Here is a 21,415-nt window from a genome sequence, read left to right as displayed (position 1 = left end):
TAATGAAATGAACAAATCTTGTCCTGGGGTGTTTTGTGTAGGGCGCCTCAGCTGCACTTTGGTAAAAGTAATACATTTTAAATACACAGTGAAATCTAAACATCGATCCCTGTGTTATTTTTGCTATCTCTTGGTATGTCAAATATATGTTAACCAAATATATTTTGCAATGCCATAAACTCTATCAAAAATCTCTTCAGTTCAAACATTGCTAAGATTTACGAGAGTATGTATTTTTTCCTCGGCCTCCGTCACTTGATCTAGAAACGCAGGTGAGGGAGGTGTTGAGTGAGGTGAATGGTCCTCTACAGGGGTAAAGCAGTACAGTGATTCTAACTTTTGAGTAAATCAAACCCCTCTCCACATTTGACTCCACTCACAAATCTAATTGCCATTTTAGTGGGACTTTAACACCCTAGCTGCTCTTCGTATTGAGGTTGATAACATTCAATTAAGGCAGTTACTGTTCTATTTGTCTTCATGAACTGCTTTATTGTCTGAATAGTAATAGCTTATCTTCATATTGTGACTCTGCAACAAATACTACATTTTAGTAAAACTAATGTTCAGTGTTTTTTAAAACGCAGAAATATGACATACCTTTCATATTAAATCTCTTATGAAGAGCTTCACAGAGTGTATTATACACATTTGAGTTCAGTACCAATGTGCACAGGGTCTGAGCACTTTTCAATCACATTTTCAGCTTTAATTTTTCACAAGCACATATGAAGCTGTGTTGTAGACAGAGCATGGAGTGCAGCTTTGCTATGCAGCATCCTTTAAGGAGGGCAGACAGCCTGTCGCCACTCATCACATTAGAGAACCTCTTAGAGTGTGCCTACATGTAAGTGTGTTTTCATGTGTCCGTGTGTGTCTTTTCCATGTGCATTTACTGCAGGCCTGTGCGCATGCCTGACTGAATGCACATGTCCATCTGAGCTTGTGTGAGAGTGAATTACCACATGCATCCTATGCACTTTTGTCCTTACATCTCTATTTCCCCTTCTTGGCAGTGAGAATGTCTTTCAGGGTAAGTTAAATTCACAGCCGCCTCTAATCAATGGCGATGTATGGAGATTGCAGCCTATAGAGTGAGAATCAATGACTTGACAGCGTGTGGTGAAGTAATCAGCATAATCGTGTTTCTGCTTTACTTCAAAATCCAAGCCAAGCTGTTTCTCCAAGACTATTGCCAAAGCCACTGAGACGTTTAACCAAGGCCTATCTACAAATGAGATATCTTCATTGCTGGGGCTCTGTGGGCAGGGTACAAAGCATGTAATTTCCACACAGTTCTGTAGTGATGTGTATAATAAAGCTTGTGAATAAAAGAAAAAGTCAACAGGATGGATGGATTAACAGATGGAGAGGCACGGATGGCAAAAGAGAGGCATCTTATTCTGCTCTGACCTGAGAGATAAAAATCTGGAGAATAAAAGGTGAGCAGAAGTTAGGCAAGCGCACGCACGCACGCACGCACACGCACACACACACACACGCACACACACACACACACACACACACACACACACACACACACACACACACACACACACACACATGCATACACACACAGAGACTTCTTTTGCCACTTCTCAGCCTGCTCAACTTTCCTCCCGAGGTTGCCACAGCTGTCTTGTCAGCACATGCCTCTTAAGATGGTGGGAAGAACACAATTCTTCCCGACTTAGGGCAGGGAAAGAAAAAAAAAAAATGAACATTATATTTTTTAGGACCTCATATGAAAGACAGTAGAGCAAGAAGAAAGACTTGAACCACCTTCAAGACTGGTTTCAGCACAGACAGAGACTGAAAGTCCACACCCTAATTAATTTGCCCTTTCTGCTTGTGTTTCTTGACAAGACATTAGGCGGATATCTGACAGCTGTTTGGCTGATGTTTGAAGAAGCCGACATTTGATCATGGCTTCACCCTTTGGTACCAAGAAGAGATAACACCTGGTCAACAAACACAAACCGAGCTCAGATCTCTGTCTTTTTTTTCAGTGTGTTTCTTACACTGTATTTCTTCAGTGACACCTTGAGTCACTACCATCTTGTAATCTGCGGCAGGTGCACAACTAGTTTAACGATTTATGTCACAGTTTAAGGGACTGACTCAGAACAGTTAATGTTGCAAGTCATGTTTTGTGCACGTTGTAATAATTTGATTTGTAACATATAGACAGTTTACACATTGCAAAAACACATAGTGTTTTTGGTGTAACCTGGGCAACATAATAGAGTTAAGTTGTGTAAGAGAAATGAGGAGAGGGGGATGTCATTGCAGCAAATAGTCCCTCCCTTAGCTTTTTGCTTTACATGTCTGCATATACAGTTTATATATGTGTGTGTGTGTTCGTGTTAGTGTGTAGGAGAAAGAGACAATGTATGTTTGCACCGTATGTGTGAGAGTGTCACCCTTGGAGTGACCTAAGGGATTGTATTTAGTAATTATCTGATTACTCGTCTGTTTTTCCGCACTCAGACAACTTGCAACTGGATAACGCTGTAACTCCCTGATTACAACTTACTCTACAATCAATCACCCATTAACGGGAGCACACAGGCGGTACACAAGCCCAATCACACACACACACACACACACACACACACACACACACACACACACACACACACACACACACATATCCAGCCGTGTCAGACTAAAATATCGACACTACCATTACTGCCGCTATATCAGAGGATACTATGATACAATACCTTTGATAGAATCTTCAACGACACGAAGACAAAACTGCTAAACCTTTTCTTATCTTGTGACTTTGCCATTCATGTCTCTCATTGTGGATTCAGTGTTTTTGTTGCTTTGTGCATATCTCAGCACTTCACTGAAAGTCTGGTGATGCACCACAACAAGAGAGCATCTCCGTCCTCCCTCTGTCTTTTCACCATCCTTTCATCTATGAACATGTTTGCCCTTGACTTGTCAAAAGATAATGAGATTTGAGAAGATAATGCCCAGCAGGGTCAATCTTACACACAAACAGAAACAACACACAACACCGTGGTTATAGGTACTATAGCATTACAGCAAGGCCATACACATACTGCATACACACAAATTCAAGTTATAACATTATGAGCAAATTCCACACAGAAGGCCAAAGGACTTTGTCAGATCTTGCATTGTTTTTTAAAGAATTGAAGAAGAGACTCAGACTCATACTTAATTGTTCCTTTAATTGATCTGCTAATGAAACATCCGTACAAGCCAGATGTTGAAAAGCTGACTGCAATATAAATATCTTTAGCATCAGTAACGTGAGACAACAATGACAAAGATGAAGGGCATCTGGTGCACGCAACTTAATCATGACAGAAAAGCCAAAGGCAGAGCAGAGCGTAACATTTTCAAACCATCACTGCCTTCCATATGAAGTCAAACCAAAGACAATATGTACTATCATCATGTCTTGGTGGTATCCTTAGGTTATTTTGTCATTGTATATGTGTTTTTTAGCATGTTTGTCACATCCCTGGTTCTGTCTTCTTTTTGCTCCACGTCTGGAGGAGTAGTGTTGAATTATCTAACTTATCGAGCATGTCTCTAACACAGACATTAACCTCTAAAACCCCTGGTGCACCAAATATCTGCATCTTTGTTGACATCACCAAAATGCAGACTTGGAGGTTGTCCTCCCTATTATATACATGTTTGGAGGGGCGGGCAGAAAATCATGTCAAAAAACATTATAAGCATCAATAAAGTAGACTTTATTGCACAGCAGTCTTCGTGGATTGCATTAGACTCTAAACATGTGTATGTAAGTGTCAGTATTTTGTTGCTGGATAGCATTGAATGTTGGTGAACCATTTTACTGTATATATTTATGTCCATATACAGTGACAAAATGATCACATTGTAATGAAACTCATTATAAAGAGCCACCAAAATCACAAAGGAGTTCCTATTTATATGTTCACCCAACAATTGTATGTAGCAGCACAACATCAGGTACATACAAAGCTCATATATTAGCTTTCATATACAGGTAGCAGGTATGTCGTGCTCTCTATTGAACAGTGGCGGCCGGCCAATAGAGTAACCCAAGTTGTGTTCTGGCTTTAGAAACTGTTTGTCAATCAATGCTCTTGTTTTTGGTTGCATGATATGTTTTACCTGCGTTAAGATGAGATGCTTTTATTTTGAAGGTGGCTCGCAACGATAAAAAGGAAGTCTCATTGTATGTCAAAAGCTATGGGAAATATGGTCTTTTTTTCCAAATATGGCCATTTTTTCATGGAGCCTTTTTTTTCCAGAGGAAGGTAATTTCCGTTGTACACACAGGTTATGATTGTGAAGCAGACAGGCTTAGATACCCAACCTTCACATGAGAAATGAACTGGAAAGTAGTAAGAGGCCTCTGGGCTCAATCATGCCAGTGACTCAGCCACTTGGATCACATGGGAGGGGAATCACGCAGCCAGGGATTTCTAACCCATAAGGCTCATTGCTCACCATGTGTGCTGTAACCTACAGGCATTTCGGAAAAACGCCCCTCTCTGATGGAGATGGCGAAGACTTGAAAGCCCCTGAACTGAGAAGACATTTCATGTTCGATAACTCGTGTTCCCCTTTCCTTTTATTAAGAAAGTTTCTTTTTTTGTTCTTCCTGGCAAACAGCCTCTGTGGCTTTGTTTTTCATTGTGAATCCAACCTCTGCATTCCCTCGGGTGGCACACGGCCTATTCACTTCAACTTTACACGTGAAAATAAATTGGCTGCAGAGGCTGCCTGCGATGGCAAACCACGATAGATCCAATACTGTGAGTGCTGTTGCGCACAAAGACACACACACACACACACACACACACACACACACACACACACACACACACACACACACACACACACACACACACACACACACACACAATTGGGCATACATCTACCTACCCGTGTGACTCCTGTGTGCCTGTGTGAGGGTGGCCAGACAGAGGGACAGCAGTAGGCTCCACACACCTACTCCGCAAATGCAAGGACCTCGTTCCCACATTCTGCCAGAGAGAAACAAAAACACACATACACCATGAGAAAACACATAAACAAAACAAAATACTGTGCATTACTACTTTGATTTTATGTAGTGCTTTTTCTGAATACTCAAAGACGCTTTACATAGGAATCATTCACCCACTGATGAGAGGAGCTAAGAGAGGGCAAGCTCAAATTGCGGCACCAGCATCTTGTACAGGCACTTCCTGTGGCACTGCTCAGTTGCCACAGTGCTGGAGGCACATTCCTCGGTGCTGGAGGGAGGTGCCGCGGTGCCAGAGGGAGATGCCGCTGTTCCGGAAGCTGCCACTACTTTAGAGGCAGCATTTCCGGTGGCACGTCTCATGTGCCGCGAGCTGCCACTACTTTAGAGGCTAGTTTTTGAGGCATGTGCCTGAGAGAGAGCGGTGCCGCAACTTGCTTAAGGTCCTGGAAGGTATATATTATCAGAGCTACCAACGCTCACGGTTTCGCCGTGTGACACATGCTTTTGCATGTTTTCACACGCACTCACGCCACACAACCAATTTCTCACGGCAAAAAAAAATTCTGATTTTGGACCGAGGCGCGTTCCTTCCAGCGCTCGTTCCTTCCAGCGCAAGTTCGTTCCAGACGCGTGTTCGTTCCAGACGCGTGTTCGTTCCAGGCGCGTGTTCGTTCCAGACGCGTGTTCGTTCCAGACGCGTTCCAGGCGCGCATTCGTTCCAGGTGCGGGTTCGTTCTAGTCGCGTTCTTTCCAGACGCGCTTTCCAGGCACGCGTTCTACCCAGCTTTTGATTTTGAATACCATTGTAATCAAAATGTCAATCAATCTACCTTGGTCAAATCTTAAACACAGGTCTATTAATTAGGCTATATTGTGGTACATAGACAGTCATTGAGGCACAACAATAGTGTTCTGGTTGAATGTTTAGCTCAAGTCTAGAAGGCCGCTGTGGCAGGTATTTGTGGCCACAGCTGTCATCGCTGCAGGATAGATTCAGAAGATGTTTTGGCAACTGCCTGCCACTATTTGTGGCTTCTGGTGAGATGCACAGATGCACAGTTTAAGGATGTCAGTCCTTTTGCATTCATTTGCAAGGTTCTTTATCATTATTTTTAACAAGGCATCCAATACACGTACATTGTACATTGTCCCTTTTGAACAAATAAAAAGAAAATAAATACAGTTTGTAACAGAAAGGGAAAATGAAGAGCACAGAACAGCCCTTTCTCTTTCACCAGGGCAACTCAAGGTTGTGATTCCATCCACACCTACTGTCCGCTGTACTGTTGAGAGTGTTGGAGGGAGACACTGAGCCCCATTAGAAGCCCATTGGAAGTAATGCTTAAGAAGATTAAAAAGCAAGGCCAATTAAAAAAATAACTTAATAATATCAGAGAAATATTTACTGTTGTTACAGTAAATATATAAAACAAAAGTTGTTGTAAACAAATGTCATTATCTCTACATACAGTCATAAAAGACAATGTCAAATAAGCATATTCAAATGTGGAACATAAACTAATAATGTTTGATTTCATATAATTTACAGGGTGGCAGTGCACATATCATTAATATTACTACTACTAATTATTATTAGTTCTGTTACAGTAGGATATTATGGATTGTATTCATTATAATAATAAAAACAAGCTTGAAAGTCTTTGTCTGTTGAGTTTAAACCAATGAATAAAAACCTACCTAAAACGTTTATTTCTTCTGATCCAGAGAGATTAAATTAAAAAGAGAGATTAAATTAATAAATGCATTATTTAAAGACCGATAAATACTTTGTACATAACTTGTATATGCATACTTGGCTTATTTCTCAATTACAGCACAGTCAATTAATTTTTTTGGTCTGATTTAGTAAGGAGTTAAAAAAATTAATGGCTTGATTAAAATTGACAAAAGATTATCAATTATTATGAAGGCTGTATGACATTATTCACATTACAATACTTAAGTCTAACCAAAAAATGAATAGTCCTACATAATAAATATTAGATTTGGTTGGAGAAATATGAATGATGAGTTAAATTAGACAAAGAGGCAGATATTTGATTCAATAGATATTCAATAGCCAGAATACCAATCTTTAATTTATTTAACCAATATCAAAACAGAAAATGAATGAACGGCTATGCTAACGAATTACATTGCACAGTGGATTTATAAATTCAGAAAAAAAAACATTTTAAAAGAGAAACATACCTGCATGTGTTTACTCCTGACAAAAGCGCTCACACAAAGGTAAACTCCCTCTTGTGGCCAAATGGGTCAATAACACTCATCTTCAATATGTGCAGAAATACTGGGTTCAGAAGGAAACCTTGCAAATGAATGCAAAAACCACATGATGGAAATGCTACTTCTAGGGAGTACAACATTGACTACTGACATCCTTAAACTATGCATCTGGGCATCTCACTAGATGCCCAGTGTTTTTCTTTGTATTTGATTATTGTTTATTCAAGTGTAAAAATATTGTACATGGTTGTGGCAAGCTGCCACAACAACTAGTGGCACCTCTAGTTGCCACTAGTTGTTGTGGCAGCTTGCCACAACAACTAGTGGCAACTAGAGGTGCCACAGGAAGTGCCTATACGAGGTGCCGGTGCCACAATTTGAGCTTGCTCCTACTGGAGGAGCTACCATGCAAGGTGCCACATTAGGACTATCTAACATTCATACACCGTAGGCGCAGCTACGGGAGCATTGCATGACTTTGTTCAACGGTTGGTGGTATGCAAATGACGATATATTTCACATTACTGCCTTTTTAGCCATGCTAGCAGTAGAAATTATAATGTCTTCTGTGATCTGTTGACTATTCTAGCACTATACCAGCAGGTTAAAGTTTTCAATTAGCTATAGACATATCTCAACATCTACTTCATGGATTGGGACATTTCAACATTTTGAACAAACCTTCATGGTTTCCAAACGATGAATTCTAATAGTTTAGGCCTTCCCTGACTTTCTTTCAGCTTGACACTTGTCAATTTTGGTGATCCCCTGACTTCTCATATAGGTCAACATTTAAATGATACCATATCTTTCATGTATGACCAAAATACTTGCAAAACTATTAACATTCCCATCAGCCTTTGGCTGACCTGTTTAATGCTAAATAGTAACATTTTAGCATGGTAGTACATTGAACTAAGATGATTAACATGTAAACATTATGTGAGCAACATTGTAATGGCTGGCATCTTGACATTTAGGTAATACAGCTTTGTTAAATTACAAATGCTGGAAAAAAACTTGGACAACTTTCTAAGATAACTGTAAAACATACAGACACAACCAACATTCACAAACAGCCTTCAGTATAGGAAAAAATATTTACACGTTGAAACTGAATGTTTACTGCAAATACATTCAAACAGAAGGGGAGTGACTCAGAGAGAGGGGAGACGAGTAGACAGAAACAAAGGGATAAAGGACAGAAGTTAGGAGATTAGGTTTGAAAATGGGAGAACAACGTCAATGACCGAGATGGGCCAAGTTCTGTTGATGCAGTCTACATTGTTGCTGTCCAGTGATGAACTCATTTGTATGTTTTTGTTTCTCTAAATGGCTGCAAATAGATGGCATATGTTTTGCTAAAAGTATTCCACACCAACACAGTGGAAAGCTTTTACAGCCTCATCGGGTCTGACAAATCTCTGTCTGATGCACACAAAAACTCACAAACCTTAAAATAATCAACGTTTTCTATTACAAAAGCAAATCCAACCATTACGTATGTTTTATTAGCAATATGTTGCAAAATGAAAGAGCTTGTAGACTTGATGTGATAACTAGTAGAACAAAACAACCTGAACTTGCATGTTTACATTTTCAGCTTTATGCAGTATTCACACACGTGAGCTGAATATGAAGTCACAGAAAAAGAAGAAGAACAAAAATCATAGAAATGCAAACTTGTATGATAAACATTTTTGCAAATAAGAAATATTAATACATGCATGTTCGGACAGTGCATGTTTTGACAGTGAAGATTTTTTTACAATATGTAGATTGATATTTACATTAATGCAATGACAGCTGCATACTTGTAATCCAACATTTACTTATTCATTTTTTTTAACATGAGTCCATGTTCCAGTACAACCACAACACGAGTTGCTCTCTCGCATCACAAAGTGAAGAATCTCCACACCTTCACTTTTACAACACTTCTTTTGAGCTAAAGCCAGACTTAAAATATCATAAAATAATCTTCTTGGACCCGTCATAAAAACCTTTATTGGTTGGCTGAAATGATTCCTGTTCTCAAGATGACCCTGGCTTTGACCAAACAAAGGTTCATGAAGAATGTGTAGTTTTGGCAGCATGTTTAGCGTTTATTTACTCCTTAATCACATAACTAATCTACCAAAACAATGCTTTTGGAAGAAACCTTCCCTGGCTGTGTGCCACAGCAAATCTAACATCGCAGACAGAGGATAGCACATAATGCACAGCAGAGCAAAGGAGATCTTTGTCTCTGATTTTCTAAATGTTCTCTTCTCTGACAGTGACAGTTCACAGAGAAAGGGAAAAGGGAACAATTTAAAACATATCAACTCAAATTATTGTTCTACAAGTACCCACATTGTATTCTACAACTTATCATGTCAAGTCTACAAGCTCTTGCATTTTGCAACATATTTACCTTCATGCTTGCGAAACAAAAGCAAACGGTAGATGAAGATACAACAATAAGAGAAACTTAAAAACCCATTGTAGCTTCCAAACAGGAAGTGGGTGTATTTTAGTGGTCGCGAGGACCCAGACTAGTTCTACTACAACTCCCATTTGCACACACTTTATATCTTTGCACCTCTAAGAGTGGATTTTTGTCTTTATATTTATTTAGTGAATGCCTTGTTCTTTTTTTTTATAAAAGGAAAATTACAATGCACACTTTGGACTAGGACTGTATTCTGATAGTATATTGAATAACTTAAAAGTGTATCTAGTGTTAAAATGATCTTCTATAAAAACATTGTTCTTATATTAAATGAAAGTCTCTTTATATCTCGACAGCATTCAATAAATCAAATGCTCTGACCCAGAACTGTAACAAACCCATCAATCAATTTCATTTCTCCCAAATTAAAAGATTGGACGGCCTACCTGTGAGTACTAACAATATCCATGTTTGTTGTTTTCGTTCATTGTGATAATTTTGGGGGAGTGACTTTGGATGGAGGACTAAAGAGACGGGATGATTTTTGAAAATCTTGCACTTTTGCTCATTTCTCAAGATGTTCAACCCTAGCTTCAAGTAACTCTCTAAATTCTTCATTGTGGTTGATTTACTTTTCTAGACAGAACAAGCATGTGAAATACTTTTGAGCAAATATGTGATGATGTGAATAAAAACAAACCAAACTTTCCAGGTTTGTGTGAGAGTCTGTGCAGAATACCTCAGTGAAGATGAGATTATACATATGCCTGCTTGTGTCTCAGTATCAAAATATCACATGTATTTGGGTATATATCTGCGTGCATGTGGGTGCGAGCGCTTTTGCCGCGAGGAAGTGAGTGTGTTTGTGTGTGTTAAGCCGTGGCTTGTGTTCTGAGCTGGGTGTGTGAGTCATCTGACTATGCAGCCAAGCATTTCTAGAGCGGGGAGAAGCTGCAAAGCCAGACAGGCTGAGCCAAGGCTTTCTCTGGTTAGAGGGCACACACACAGAGATAATCATACATATATTCACTTTATTGTCCCTTTTTGTCTTTTCTTCCATTTACCTTCATTCCTATATCCTCTCCTGTCTCCTCCTCCTCCTCCTCCTCCTCCTCCCCCCTTCCTCTTGTACACACCTCTGTTCTGCTAGTAGTAAATAATTTGGAAGCAAAACAGCGACCCGGTATGCTTCCTCTTCAGATTATTTAGACACACAGCAGTGTTTGTGATGATGCATTGCCACTTCATTTTGGCTGGTTGTTTGTTCTGTCTGGGTGGGTGTTGGATATAGAAATTGATTCAGAAAGTAGCAGGAAAAGAGACACGAGAGAGAGTTGGAGGAGAATGTGAGGACAAAAATTATGGTTGACCTTAACTTGACTGAGTAACGACTCACGTGAGTAACAAGTGACTAACGTCTCATTGGACTGAAGATAATATCAAATCACGTGACTAATTAGTCAACTTTGACTTTTAGGTTCTAACAGGAAACGAACAGTCTGGGTGAAAGTTGTGTTTGTCTGTTTTGGTTTTTGGAAAACTGATTATATGCTAACTGCTTGTTTTCACTTGTTCCAATCTGTTTGCATGTTGGTGCCACATAAATGTCTCCAGCAGCCCCTTCAGGTCCTGTAGAAGTCAGGCAGAAATACATAGTGGCCAGAAACCTCGGCCATTGGATCATATAACCTTGCATTAATGTCACTTTCGGTGACGGAATACAGAAGAGACAGAGAGAAAGGAAGAGCGAGGGGAGGAAGAGATAGAGTTGGAGAAAGAGTGGTGGTCCCCGATGAGTTCTGCGGTCTGTTCCATCCCTTTAATTAGTCCCAGTGGAATGCCCTCCCAGCTTCATGTGGCTGATCAGCTTCCCCTCTATGTCTCCAGTTTGTATTTGTGTGTGTGTGTGTGTGTGTGTGTGTGTGTGTGTGTGTGTGTGTGTGTGTGTGTGTGTGTGTGTGTGTGTGTGTGTGTGTTTGTATGCATCTTAGCTAAAGCTTGTGAGCTCTGGTTGATCTCCCAATGGTCAATGAGAAAAATGTAATGGAAATACATTAATATTCAAGGGGTTTCCATTCCCCGTGATATGCGCCATTTATAAAATGGGATGCCCGTCCACTCTACATCAGTTACTGTGGCAATTAACATGAAGTGGTTTTGCTGTCAGAAGACATACAGTGTCACCACATTATTTATTGTCCATAAAACCTCAAGCTGTGGTTAGTAAGATTGAAAGATTAAGATAGAAATACGTGCAAATAAATAATTAACCACTTGTAGGGTGCTTACAAACCAGCTGGTTGGTTTGGTTAAAGCAAACCAGTAAATACCAGTCTTACGCAGACGGCATTACTCAAAACTAAAAATGGTAAGATTTGTTTAATCACTTTCTCCCATGTGTGATAGATGTGGTACTGCCGAATGATCACTATCACTCTTCTTATGGCTCTGTCCAGAGTCAATTCATATTTATTTAGTTGGTTTTCCAAACAGTATGGAATCAAATTGAAAAAGGTTGCTCTGACAGGACAAGCACAATTTCCTCCCATCAAAATGTGGTGTGTTTTAGGAAGTGGCTCAATAAAATGCTTTCTGTTGCTAAAATGGAATAGATTCATTTTAACAAGGGAAATTCATAAAACCTGTATGTTAAAAGTTGCCTCTGACGTTTCTTGATGAGACCTTACTGTATAACACACAAGCTTTGCTGTTACTGTATGTTGTATCTTTATTCTGTTCAAATATCCTGCATGCTGACTGATTTTCTCGCAATCCTCCTCCCATGTGTGTTCTCAATTTCTTTTCTGTTCCCCCCTAGACCCTCTTGGCAGAAGGTACAGTCACTTGTGTTGCCAATATTGCTGTCGACTGGCAGATTTGGACTGTTCTTTGGAGTTGTAGATATGAATCCCCTGTCTTTCTGTCCGTTATGTTGTGAAATGGTGCAGGGTGCTTTGTGTATTTTGTGTGTTTGTTTAAAACAAAAATTAAGTCGGAAAAGTACAATATAATAATAAATAAATAAAAACTCTCTTTGCATATTGAGTGCGGTTAATTTGGGCTGCATAAAAACTGCCTGATCCGGACCAAACAATCAGACCCAGACCACTTGAGAAGCGGAAAGCTCTGCGTTTGATAGGGAACGGACCAACCGCAGTGTTTTAAAAAAAGATGTGTGATTTTAGTCTTACTTTAAAAGCTAAAAACTACAGTTAAATACATCTTCCGATAAATACATCCGCTGATTGCAATCTGCACAAGCAATATACTGTATATATATATATATATATATATATATATATATATATATATATATATATATATATATATATATGTATGTGTGGTTGTTAATCATGGTAACACATGGCAATACGTACCTGCAGGGATTTTCCCTAATCAGTCAAAGCAGCCTTGTGTTGAGCTCGTATTTCCCGCTCCATCTTCTTTGAAGCTTAGAAAGGGTGTGACAGTGATCTCATAGTAATATCCCTCTGTTTCAGTTAATTTAATTAATTAGTTTTGTTTATTATACTTTAATTTAGTGTCCGTGGCAATTTTTAAAACAATATAACAACTAAAGATATTACAGTTAAAGATCTCTTCCGGTGAGTCATTATTCACAACATGCAGTCGATTTGCAGTATCATACTCGTAACTCATAATCAAATTATATTTGCCCACGGGGGTCGTGATGATGCAGGGTAACGATCACCACAGCTGTCCAGTCACCTGTCGGTTTGTATTACTTCATGTTTACTCATGTTGTTTTGTTTGTTTTAAGTCAGTGTGAACATGAACCAGACCAGAACTAAAAGACATATGTGTAATTGTATTTGCTTTAGTTTAAACCAAAATGTGCCAAACAAAATCTTTTATTAAATGTAAGAAAAGACCAAGTAGTGGTGAACTTTGTGATCCCTATCAGCTGTTAACATGTTTGGAAATGTGTCTCTGTCTTTGTTCATGAGATGGACATTGCTGCTACAACACATTACTGCAGTTTGTATTTCCACAGTGATAGTTCTCTGGCTTTCAACTGGGCTGATACAGCCTATACTGTTTGTTTGATTACAGTGCCGATTGTTGGTTTGAACCTATTTCATATTTAATTTCATGATGTAGATGTAGATATTTCTTTATGGCCCCTGTTCTTGCACTTTTATTTCAAACATTAATTTTTGAAATCCTTATGAAGGAGTTGTCAATATGCTGTCAATAGGCGGGGGTTGGGCTCAGCTGCAGAGGGGACAGGGAAGAGGCTTAATTGGCCTCAGCTGAAATCAATCTTTGATTGTGTCTCTCTGCTGTATAAACTTCAGTAGTGATGGAGGGAGAAGGAGACCAGAGAGCGCAGTTTGGCGCTGTGAGCACCACAAACAGGCAGGCATAAACGGCGGTTCGACAGTGGTGATAATAAAATGTTGATAAGTGCTATTTTGAGTGTGCTGCCATCATTGTTCTGAGGGAAACCCACCGGGGTAACAACAGATGGTTACAATGCCATTTTTGAAATGATGTAATTACGTATTACTATTAATTTAGGCCTGACTTACTAACTGAACAGTCCCGTGCACTTAATTTGTTCAAGTTGCCATCGAAATTTGCACTCCTACACCTGCTTGTATGTGAGGAATACTTAAATTGCTTTCTAATACATTTTTAATTTAATAGAAGATGTCAATGCCATGCACATGTCATGTCCAAAGTCTCTTCCTTTTCAATATTATATTATGAGAATGTACTTAAGCAGGTGAAAACCCAACCCACTGGTAATTTGAACCAAGGGAAAATACTAGCATGATTGTCGACAAATAGATGTATTTCTAAGCTTGTAAATGTTTTTAATTAAAGTAAAATTTGCCCATCCCTACCAGCTAAGACTGGGCAAGGCAAACACACGCACATAAATTACATAACTAGCTGTGCCAAATAGAAAGGTTTTTCAGGTCTAAACATTGTTGCGAAGTGAAGAAAAAAAGCCGCGGTCCAAACAGCTGATTCACTGCAGGCCCAGTTAGAAAATCCACGGCCCGCCACTGGTATATATTAGGGCAGGGCACGTTAATGCATTATAAATGCGTTAACTCAGCAATCCGTTAACGCCGACAATTATTTTATCATGCGTTAACTGCATGTTGTTGTTTTTTTGCATTGGGAGGGGCTTAACGTTGATGCAGCCACCAGCGTCCTTAGAATCGCAACGAATGACGGCGTGTATGAGCCTCCAGACGCACCGTCGTCAGGAGAATACACAAGTTGTATGAAACGGAGCGTACTACACAAGTAATGGCGTTACAACGTGCACCAACTGTTGCGCTCACTGAGACTACTGGACATCGCTGTGACCACAGTTATCTCTGAGTTACAGTTTGTAGCGTACCCCTCCGTCAGATGGTCTTTAAAGACCGTAGCTTTAGCCGTTAAACGGCGCACTATGCAATTTCCGTCCGTTTTCAACTTGTCAGCAGCTTATCCAAAAACAGGAAATCAGATACATTTTGCTTACGGCAGGCAAAAAACAGGAAACAAAAACAACAAAATTGATTGACAAACCGTTTCTAACTATAGAACACATATCGAGTTACTTACACAGTTCATTCTATTGATGAACTGTGGGTGCTGCTTCACATGCTTTGACTGACCCTTACTACTGAACAGACTGTTTATGCTGTTCCCTGATTAAATAAAATGTTTTTTCTGGTACCTGTTCAGAAGAAAAAAAGAATACCGGTTTATACACTGTTGTTAACTTGCTGTTGCTCCGAGAGTGCCTGTTATATTGTTCTGATAACATTACTTTAAAATAAAAGTGTGCAATACACTAGTTTTTTATTCATTATTGAATTTGGCGCATAATGCGATTAATTGCAGTTAATCACAGAAAAGTCATGCGATTAATCAGTTAAATTTTTTCAACTTTGCCCAGCCCTAATATATATATATCATGTCGCATACCCCTCCGCATGATAGTCCTGAACTTGACTGATGATTTAAAATGTATATTCCCAAAACCAACGTAAGAGCTGTGTGCAAAGGCACAAAACCGATAAGTATGTTTGCTTACTCCTCGTTTGCATTAATAGCACACACGCACACACACACACACACACACACACACACACACACACACACACACACACACAGAGAGCCAACACTCACGCCAATTTCCTTAAAACATACACAGTTATTCCAACTTTAACTAACCTTGTGCCTCTTCCATGGAGCGTTAATACCGTTACTATTTCTAATTTGTATACAAAACTGACCATTTTTTCAGTAGCTTTTTTTACATTCACTCCGCGCACATTGCAACTTCCTTTTTAACTTTGCGAGTTGCCTTCAAAATAAAAGCATCTCATTTTACAGGAAACCAGATAAATATAGCTTAACGCAGGCAACAAAAACCACAACATTGATTGACAAATGATAATTTTTCCGACAAACGCTTTGTGTCCCTTACTCCCGTAACTGTCCATGCTGGATCGGTCCACGTTGTTTTAAAAAGCAAGCATGGAAATACGGCGTTAATATGACTGCATCCAGCAGCTAGTTTAGCCAAACCGTCCTCGTGTAGCTTAGCTGTCTGCACAGAAGCTGCTTATCTTTCACGCCAGTCTGTTGTCTTATGGTGAGGTCCGGTTGATCTGGGACCAGGTGTTTTACCTGTAGTTTCTCCGCCAAAGTTCTTCTCTCAAACGGGTGTTAAAGGAGAGATTATACCGAGTTAGCATTTGGTCTCCTTTGAAGAGCAGTGCTCATGCTTGCACTCGCCGCTGTCATGTTGTTGTTTTTTGCGCAGATATCCTATTTTACAAATATCACTGGGTATATTCCATATCTCAAAAACACTATTGACAATTTGTACAATTTATTAATATTATTATATGTTTTATAATTAATAATATTATAAATATTATAATTTTTTAATGTATTTTTTGGGTGGCTGAAGGTGGGGCCAGGCCCCTCTATCGGCCGGCCGCCCCTCATAGTGATACTTTACGATACATATAAAGTGGCTAAGTTAGCACAAAGCAGTGGATGAATGAGAATGGCTGGACCACATTGGTTTGCTGATTTGTCAGAGGAAATCTGTGTATTCTTGTGACTTAACGGTTAACGGAAGGGTTTGTTTTGTAGCCATGGCCAGGACTGTGGCTCTCCAATCCTAATTGCAACCTCGGGAGGTTTAGGCTTGATTAGGCCTCCTTGATCCTGCCAGGAGCGTGTGTGTGTGTGTGTGTGTGTGTGTGTGTGTGTGTGTGTGTGTGTGTGTGTGTGTGTGTGTGTGTGTGTGTGTGTGTGTGAGTGTACATTAGTGTGTGTTTTATTAATGAAATCCACAGTTTGGCCTTTGTGGATAAATTCACTCCATGTGACCTGTGGAGAAAACCAGAGGCTCCAAATTAAGCCTCCAATTTAACAAGCAGTCTGGAAACGCAATACTGTGTAGGAGTCTGTGTGTGTGTGTGTGTGTGTGTGTGTGTGTGTGTGTGTGTGTGTGCATGTGCATGTGCATGTGCAATGTGTGTTTGTGCGTGTGTCAGCGGGGGGGAGAGAGGAAATGAGGAGTGGGAAGCTTTTGGCTTTGTCCTCATCCAATCCTCTGCCTCATAGCACTCTATCACTAGCTAACTGTATTCTATGAATTCAGAGTGCATATCACAGACTTGACATTCACATCTCTGAAATTAAGCTTTCCCCTCTTACTACATGTGTGTCCCCAACACCCATTCCTAAAGCTTGATTCAACCCAAGGGTGTCACGCTCTATCTATCCCCCAGTCTCTTTTTGCTCTTCCTGCATGTGTCTGCTGCTCTCTGTGCTAACCCGGAGAACTCGCTGCACCGCTAGGTAAAAATCCTGATGTCACTACAAATCCATCATCCACACACGACACAGCCACCCCTAAAACATCCTCAGGTCAAACACGCACACACGCACACACATACAGAAACTACACACAGCTGCAGAGTGTATCTGCTGACAATGCAGATCCAGGTGGTAAACACAGTTATGTTGTCTGAGCCTTTCTATCACCCACAAGTCCAACAGTATCAGACAATAAAAGAAAAAGGGAATTGCCAGCCCTCACCTACAGGCGCAAGCTACACCATAAACTGGCTTAACGCTGCAAAAACAACATCAAAGTCTCTCTCTTCATAGAATACACAGTGAACCACTTTCATATTTATCTATCACATTTTGACTACACTTCAATTTTCTGCAAGGTTCTTGGGCAATAACAGAAAGAAACACTTTGAACTAAATAAACAAATGCAAAGTAGGGATCTCTTGAAGCTTTGGAATTTAGGAAATATATTAAAGCAAAATGCAAATGGCCTCCACTGTGTGGTCCCTGACGTGGGGCGAGAGGGTACCGTCAGGCATGGGAGAAAAAAATAATCCAGGGGAGAAGAAATAGTTTCTTCAATTCAATTTCAATCCAAGTTTTTTGACTTTTGTAGCCTCTTGGCTGGGATTATATAACTGCTGGCCAAGTGGAAATCCATCCAAAGATATAAGCCTTTGTTGACGAATGTAACAGTTTTAAAACACTTGTTTTTTTTGCTGAACAAGCAACAGTGGGACTTGAGGCAGTTCAGCAAGAGTCTCATTAAAGAATACAAAGCAAATAAGGAACTACTGAGCCTCAGATGCTTTAGGATAAACTACCTGGACTGGGAGGGGAAAAGGCTGCAGCTATTCCCTTGTTACTGAACTCACTAACAGATGAAGAATGTAGCTTCTACTTTCCAGCCCTCTTTAATAAGAGTCTGATTTTATCCGTCCATCTCCTAGACAGACAGGTGAAAGTGACCGTCAGTAAAAGCATTTCCTCTCTCTCCCTTCCACTCCTCTCTCTCTCTCTGTGTGTGTGTGTGTGTGTGTGTGTGTGTCTCTCTCTCTCTCTCTCTCTCTCTCTCTCTCTCTCTCTCTCTCTCTCTCTCTCTCTTTCTGCTCTCCTCTCTCCTGCACCTCCCAACAACTTCATTTTTCATCACACTGGTTTTCAGAGGGCCGTGGCTTTTTCTCCTCTCCACCGCCCTCAGCTGGTATATTTAAATTGTGTCTAACCTCCTCTTCCATTTCTGTCTGATTGTCTTCATTAATTGCTTCTTCCTTGACATTAATGCTTTGTGGTTCACTTTCCCACCATGTGTGTTCATATTAGTGTTATGTTTAGTTGATGAATTAATATCATTAAAACAACTGTAAACAGCAACTATTTTTATAATTCACTTTTCAAGCAAAAACACCAAAACGTTATCTGGTTCCAGCTTCTCAAGTGTGGGAATTTGCTGTTTTTCCTTGTTTTATGTTTTTTATTTGATATCCTTCAATTGTGTTAATTCATGGTTGGCTTATTATACCTTGGGCTAGAAAATTGTGATTTAAATCTTTAGAGTGAACTGACGATAGTGAATCATCATCGTCACGGAACAAATGAGTAGCTTTCATCAGTGGAGCTCGTCACTGTTGGTTGAGAGTGCCTTTGTTAGCTCAACTGTGAAATATTAAACAGAATGTTACCTTCTTGTTAAATGCTAATTAAAAGACTGCGAAAGCCACGGAAAACACCATAATGGGATAATAGACTGCTGAACTATTGATCAAAAGTTCAGAGTTTGTGCAGGCTACCTTTGTGCTGAACTAAGTGTGACAGCTTGGACTGAATGTTCTACTGAACTGAACACTGGATTTCACGGTGCTATGAGCCAATCTTTGAGCTGAACTGAACAACATTATTTAATCCTGTAACCTGTTTTTGCTTAGTTCACTGAGTTATAATTCCCTTATTGTGACATCTAGCTAGGCATGCAATGTGATATGTTGTTATTTTAAGTTCAAATATAAATCTAGAAATTTCTGAAATTCCATTTGGCATGTGAGCAGTGCTTTGCATGTTCTGGGACATTTTTTATGGGAAAAAAAAAAGTTTATTTGGTTATGTGCCTTTTTGTTTTTATCTGTTTCCTAATTCCATTTTATCTTTTTATCATTTTTGTCGAATGATGTACACATGAAGTATAATGTATGGTGTATGATGTCAGCAAGTTGTTCCTATTTGCACTTCAATTTCACAGAGTCATGACTCTGTCAAGAAGCAAAGTCATTCTTGATGAAAATGCTTCAATTGGGTGTCAAACACACGCACACAAAAACATGGCCTGCTTAGAGGAAACCTATCATGTTACCCACTGGAGATTACGAATTGAAGTGCCCTATGAGAACCACACACACACACACACACACACACACACACACACACACACACACACACACACACACACACACACACACACACACACACACTTAAAAGCACATAGTGAGCACTCAGTGTGGCAAACTCGCAGGCAATATTGTGTTTAAAATCAGTCATGTCAGGTTATAAGAGGAGCTGCTGCTGGGAACCTCAAAAATATTCAATCTGAGCGTGAAAAGCTCCATCCAGAACTATATTCATCCATGTGTGTCAGTGGAGGACTGCCAACGCTGCTGGTTATAGTTTATGTAGAAAAAAAAGTGGTTGAGAGGGAGAAAGCGATGGAGCGGGGTAAAAGTATATTAGGGGAGTCAACAATCCACTGTCCCTGTTGTTGTGTTTTTTCCTTTTTAGAGAGAAAGAGATGCTGATCAGTGATGTGAGTAGATGATAGCAGGAGGTAATGGTCAGTGTCCAAGCTGCCCTCAGAAACTCATGTCTTAATGAATACTTAAAGAGGGGCAGAGAACTTGGGAGATGGTGAAATGGCTTTGGTGCATCTTCTCTCCCTTCCTTTCCCTCCTTTCTTTGTCCCTCCTTCTCTGACAGATGAACATGCGGGGCAGGAGTTTATAAAGAACAATGTGGAGATCACAACGGGGCATCTCACTGATAGCTTCAGTCCTCTGGTCTCATTTTGTAACTCTCCTAAACTCCCTGGGTTCAGACCTATTTCTCTGCCCTAAATGCATAATTTTGTAAATGAAGCATCTGCTTGTGTGGTCCCAGTAGGCCCATGTGTATCAGGCTGAGGCTGACACACGTCATCACTCAAAAATAGTGTTGCTAACAGTCCTCAGAAATATGTAGCATCTAGGAAGTGTTTTTGGAATGAAAGCTATGTCTTCATACCTTAGAGTTTCAGTTTGTTAAATGTTACTGAAGCAATACCAAGAAGCAGTGTAGGGTTGTGCAAAAAATATTACAACATAAAATATGAGCGCAGATGCTGATTACTGCAGAGGCGATGAATCATGACACTAAAAAGGTGGATTGCTCTGTCAACTGAAACAAAGTCTCGATTTAGGTTTTCCTAAATTAGGACAGGCCTTTTATCAAGAGCACATTTGTTCTGTGTCTGGCACTGAAGCCGCACAGATAAAGCAATACACTGGAAGTTTTCAGACAAATAATGCACTGGAAAAACTGCAGAGAAAAGCCAAGAAGGAGCTGTCAATATGAATCTGTGCAAAATCCCTGTTAACATGATGTCAGTGTTTTGACAGTAACATAACTCTTGGTGTATTGGCGTGACAACATAATTACAGTGAAAACATGTCAATACATAACTGGCTCTGCGGAAGTCAAAAACTGATTAGGCCCTGTTGCGATAGAGTGTGTTTTAGCAACATATGCTTTTTGTAGTTGTTTTCAATGAGGGCGAAATATTTTGCATGCCTCACGTTTTTCCACTCTCTGCGCCTCGCATTTTTTCATGAGTTCTCTCAATGCCTCAAGTTGA

At 39.9% G+C, this 21,415-nt stretch overlaps 1 protein-coding gene across 1 annotated transcript in view; it reads right to left on the bottom strand.

The window, feature by feature from the left end:
- Nucleotides 1-21,415, bottom strand: part of LOC306743301 (chemokine-like protein TAFA-2) — a gene marked incomplete at its 3' end in the record, with an annotated part of 68,947 nt that overhangs the window by 25,947 nt on the left and 21,585 nt on the right. The window contains exon 2 of the mRNA XM_079225805.1: nt 4,924-5,024. Coding sequence (XP_079081931.1) covers nt 4,924-5,023 — 100 coding nt within the window. The 5' untranslated portion in view covers nt 5,024. The remainder of the gene's footprint in view (nt 1-4,923; nt 5,025-21,415) is intronic.

Source organism: Taurulus bubalis, assembly GCF_910589615.1.
Source record: "Taurulus bubalis genome assembly, chromosome: 11".
NCBI classification, from domain to species: Eukaryota; Metazoa; Chordata; class Actinopteri; order Perciformes; family Cottidae; genus Taurulus; species Taurulus bubalis.
Note: the sequence above shows the minus strand (reverse complement) of the source record. Positions and strands in the feature narration are given on the sequence as shown.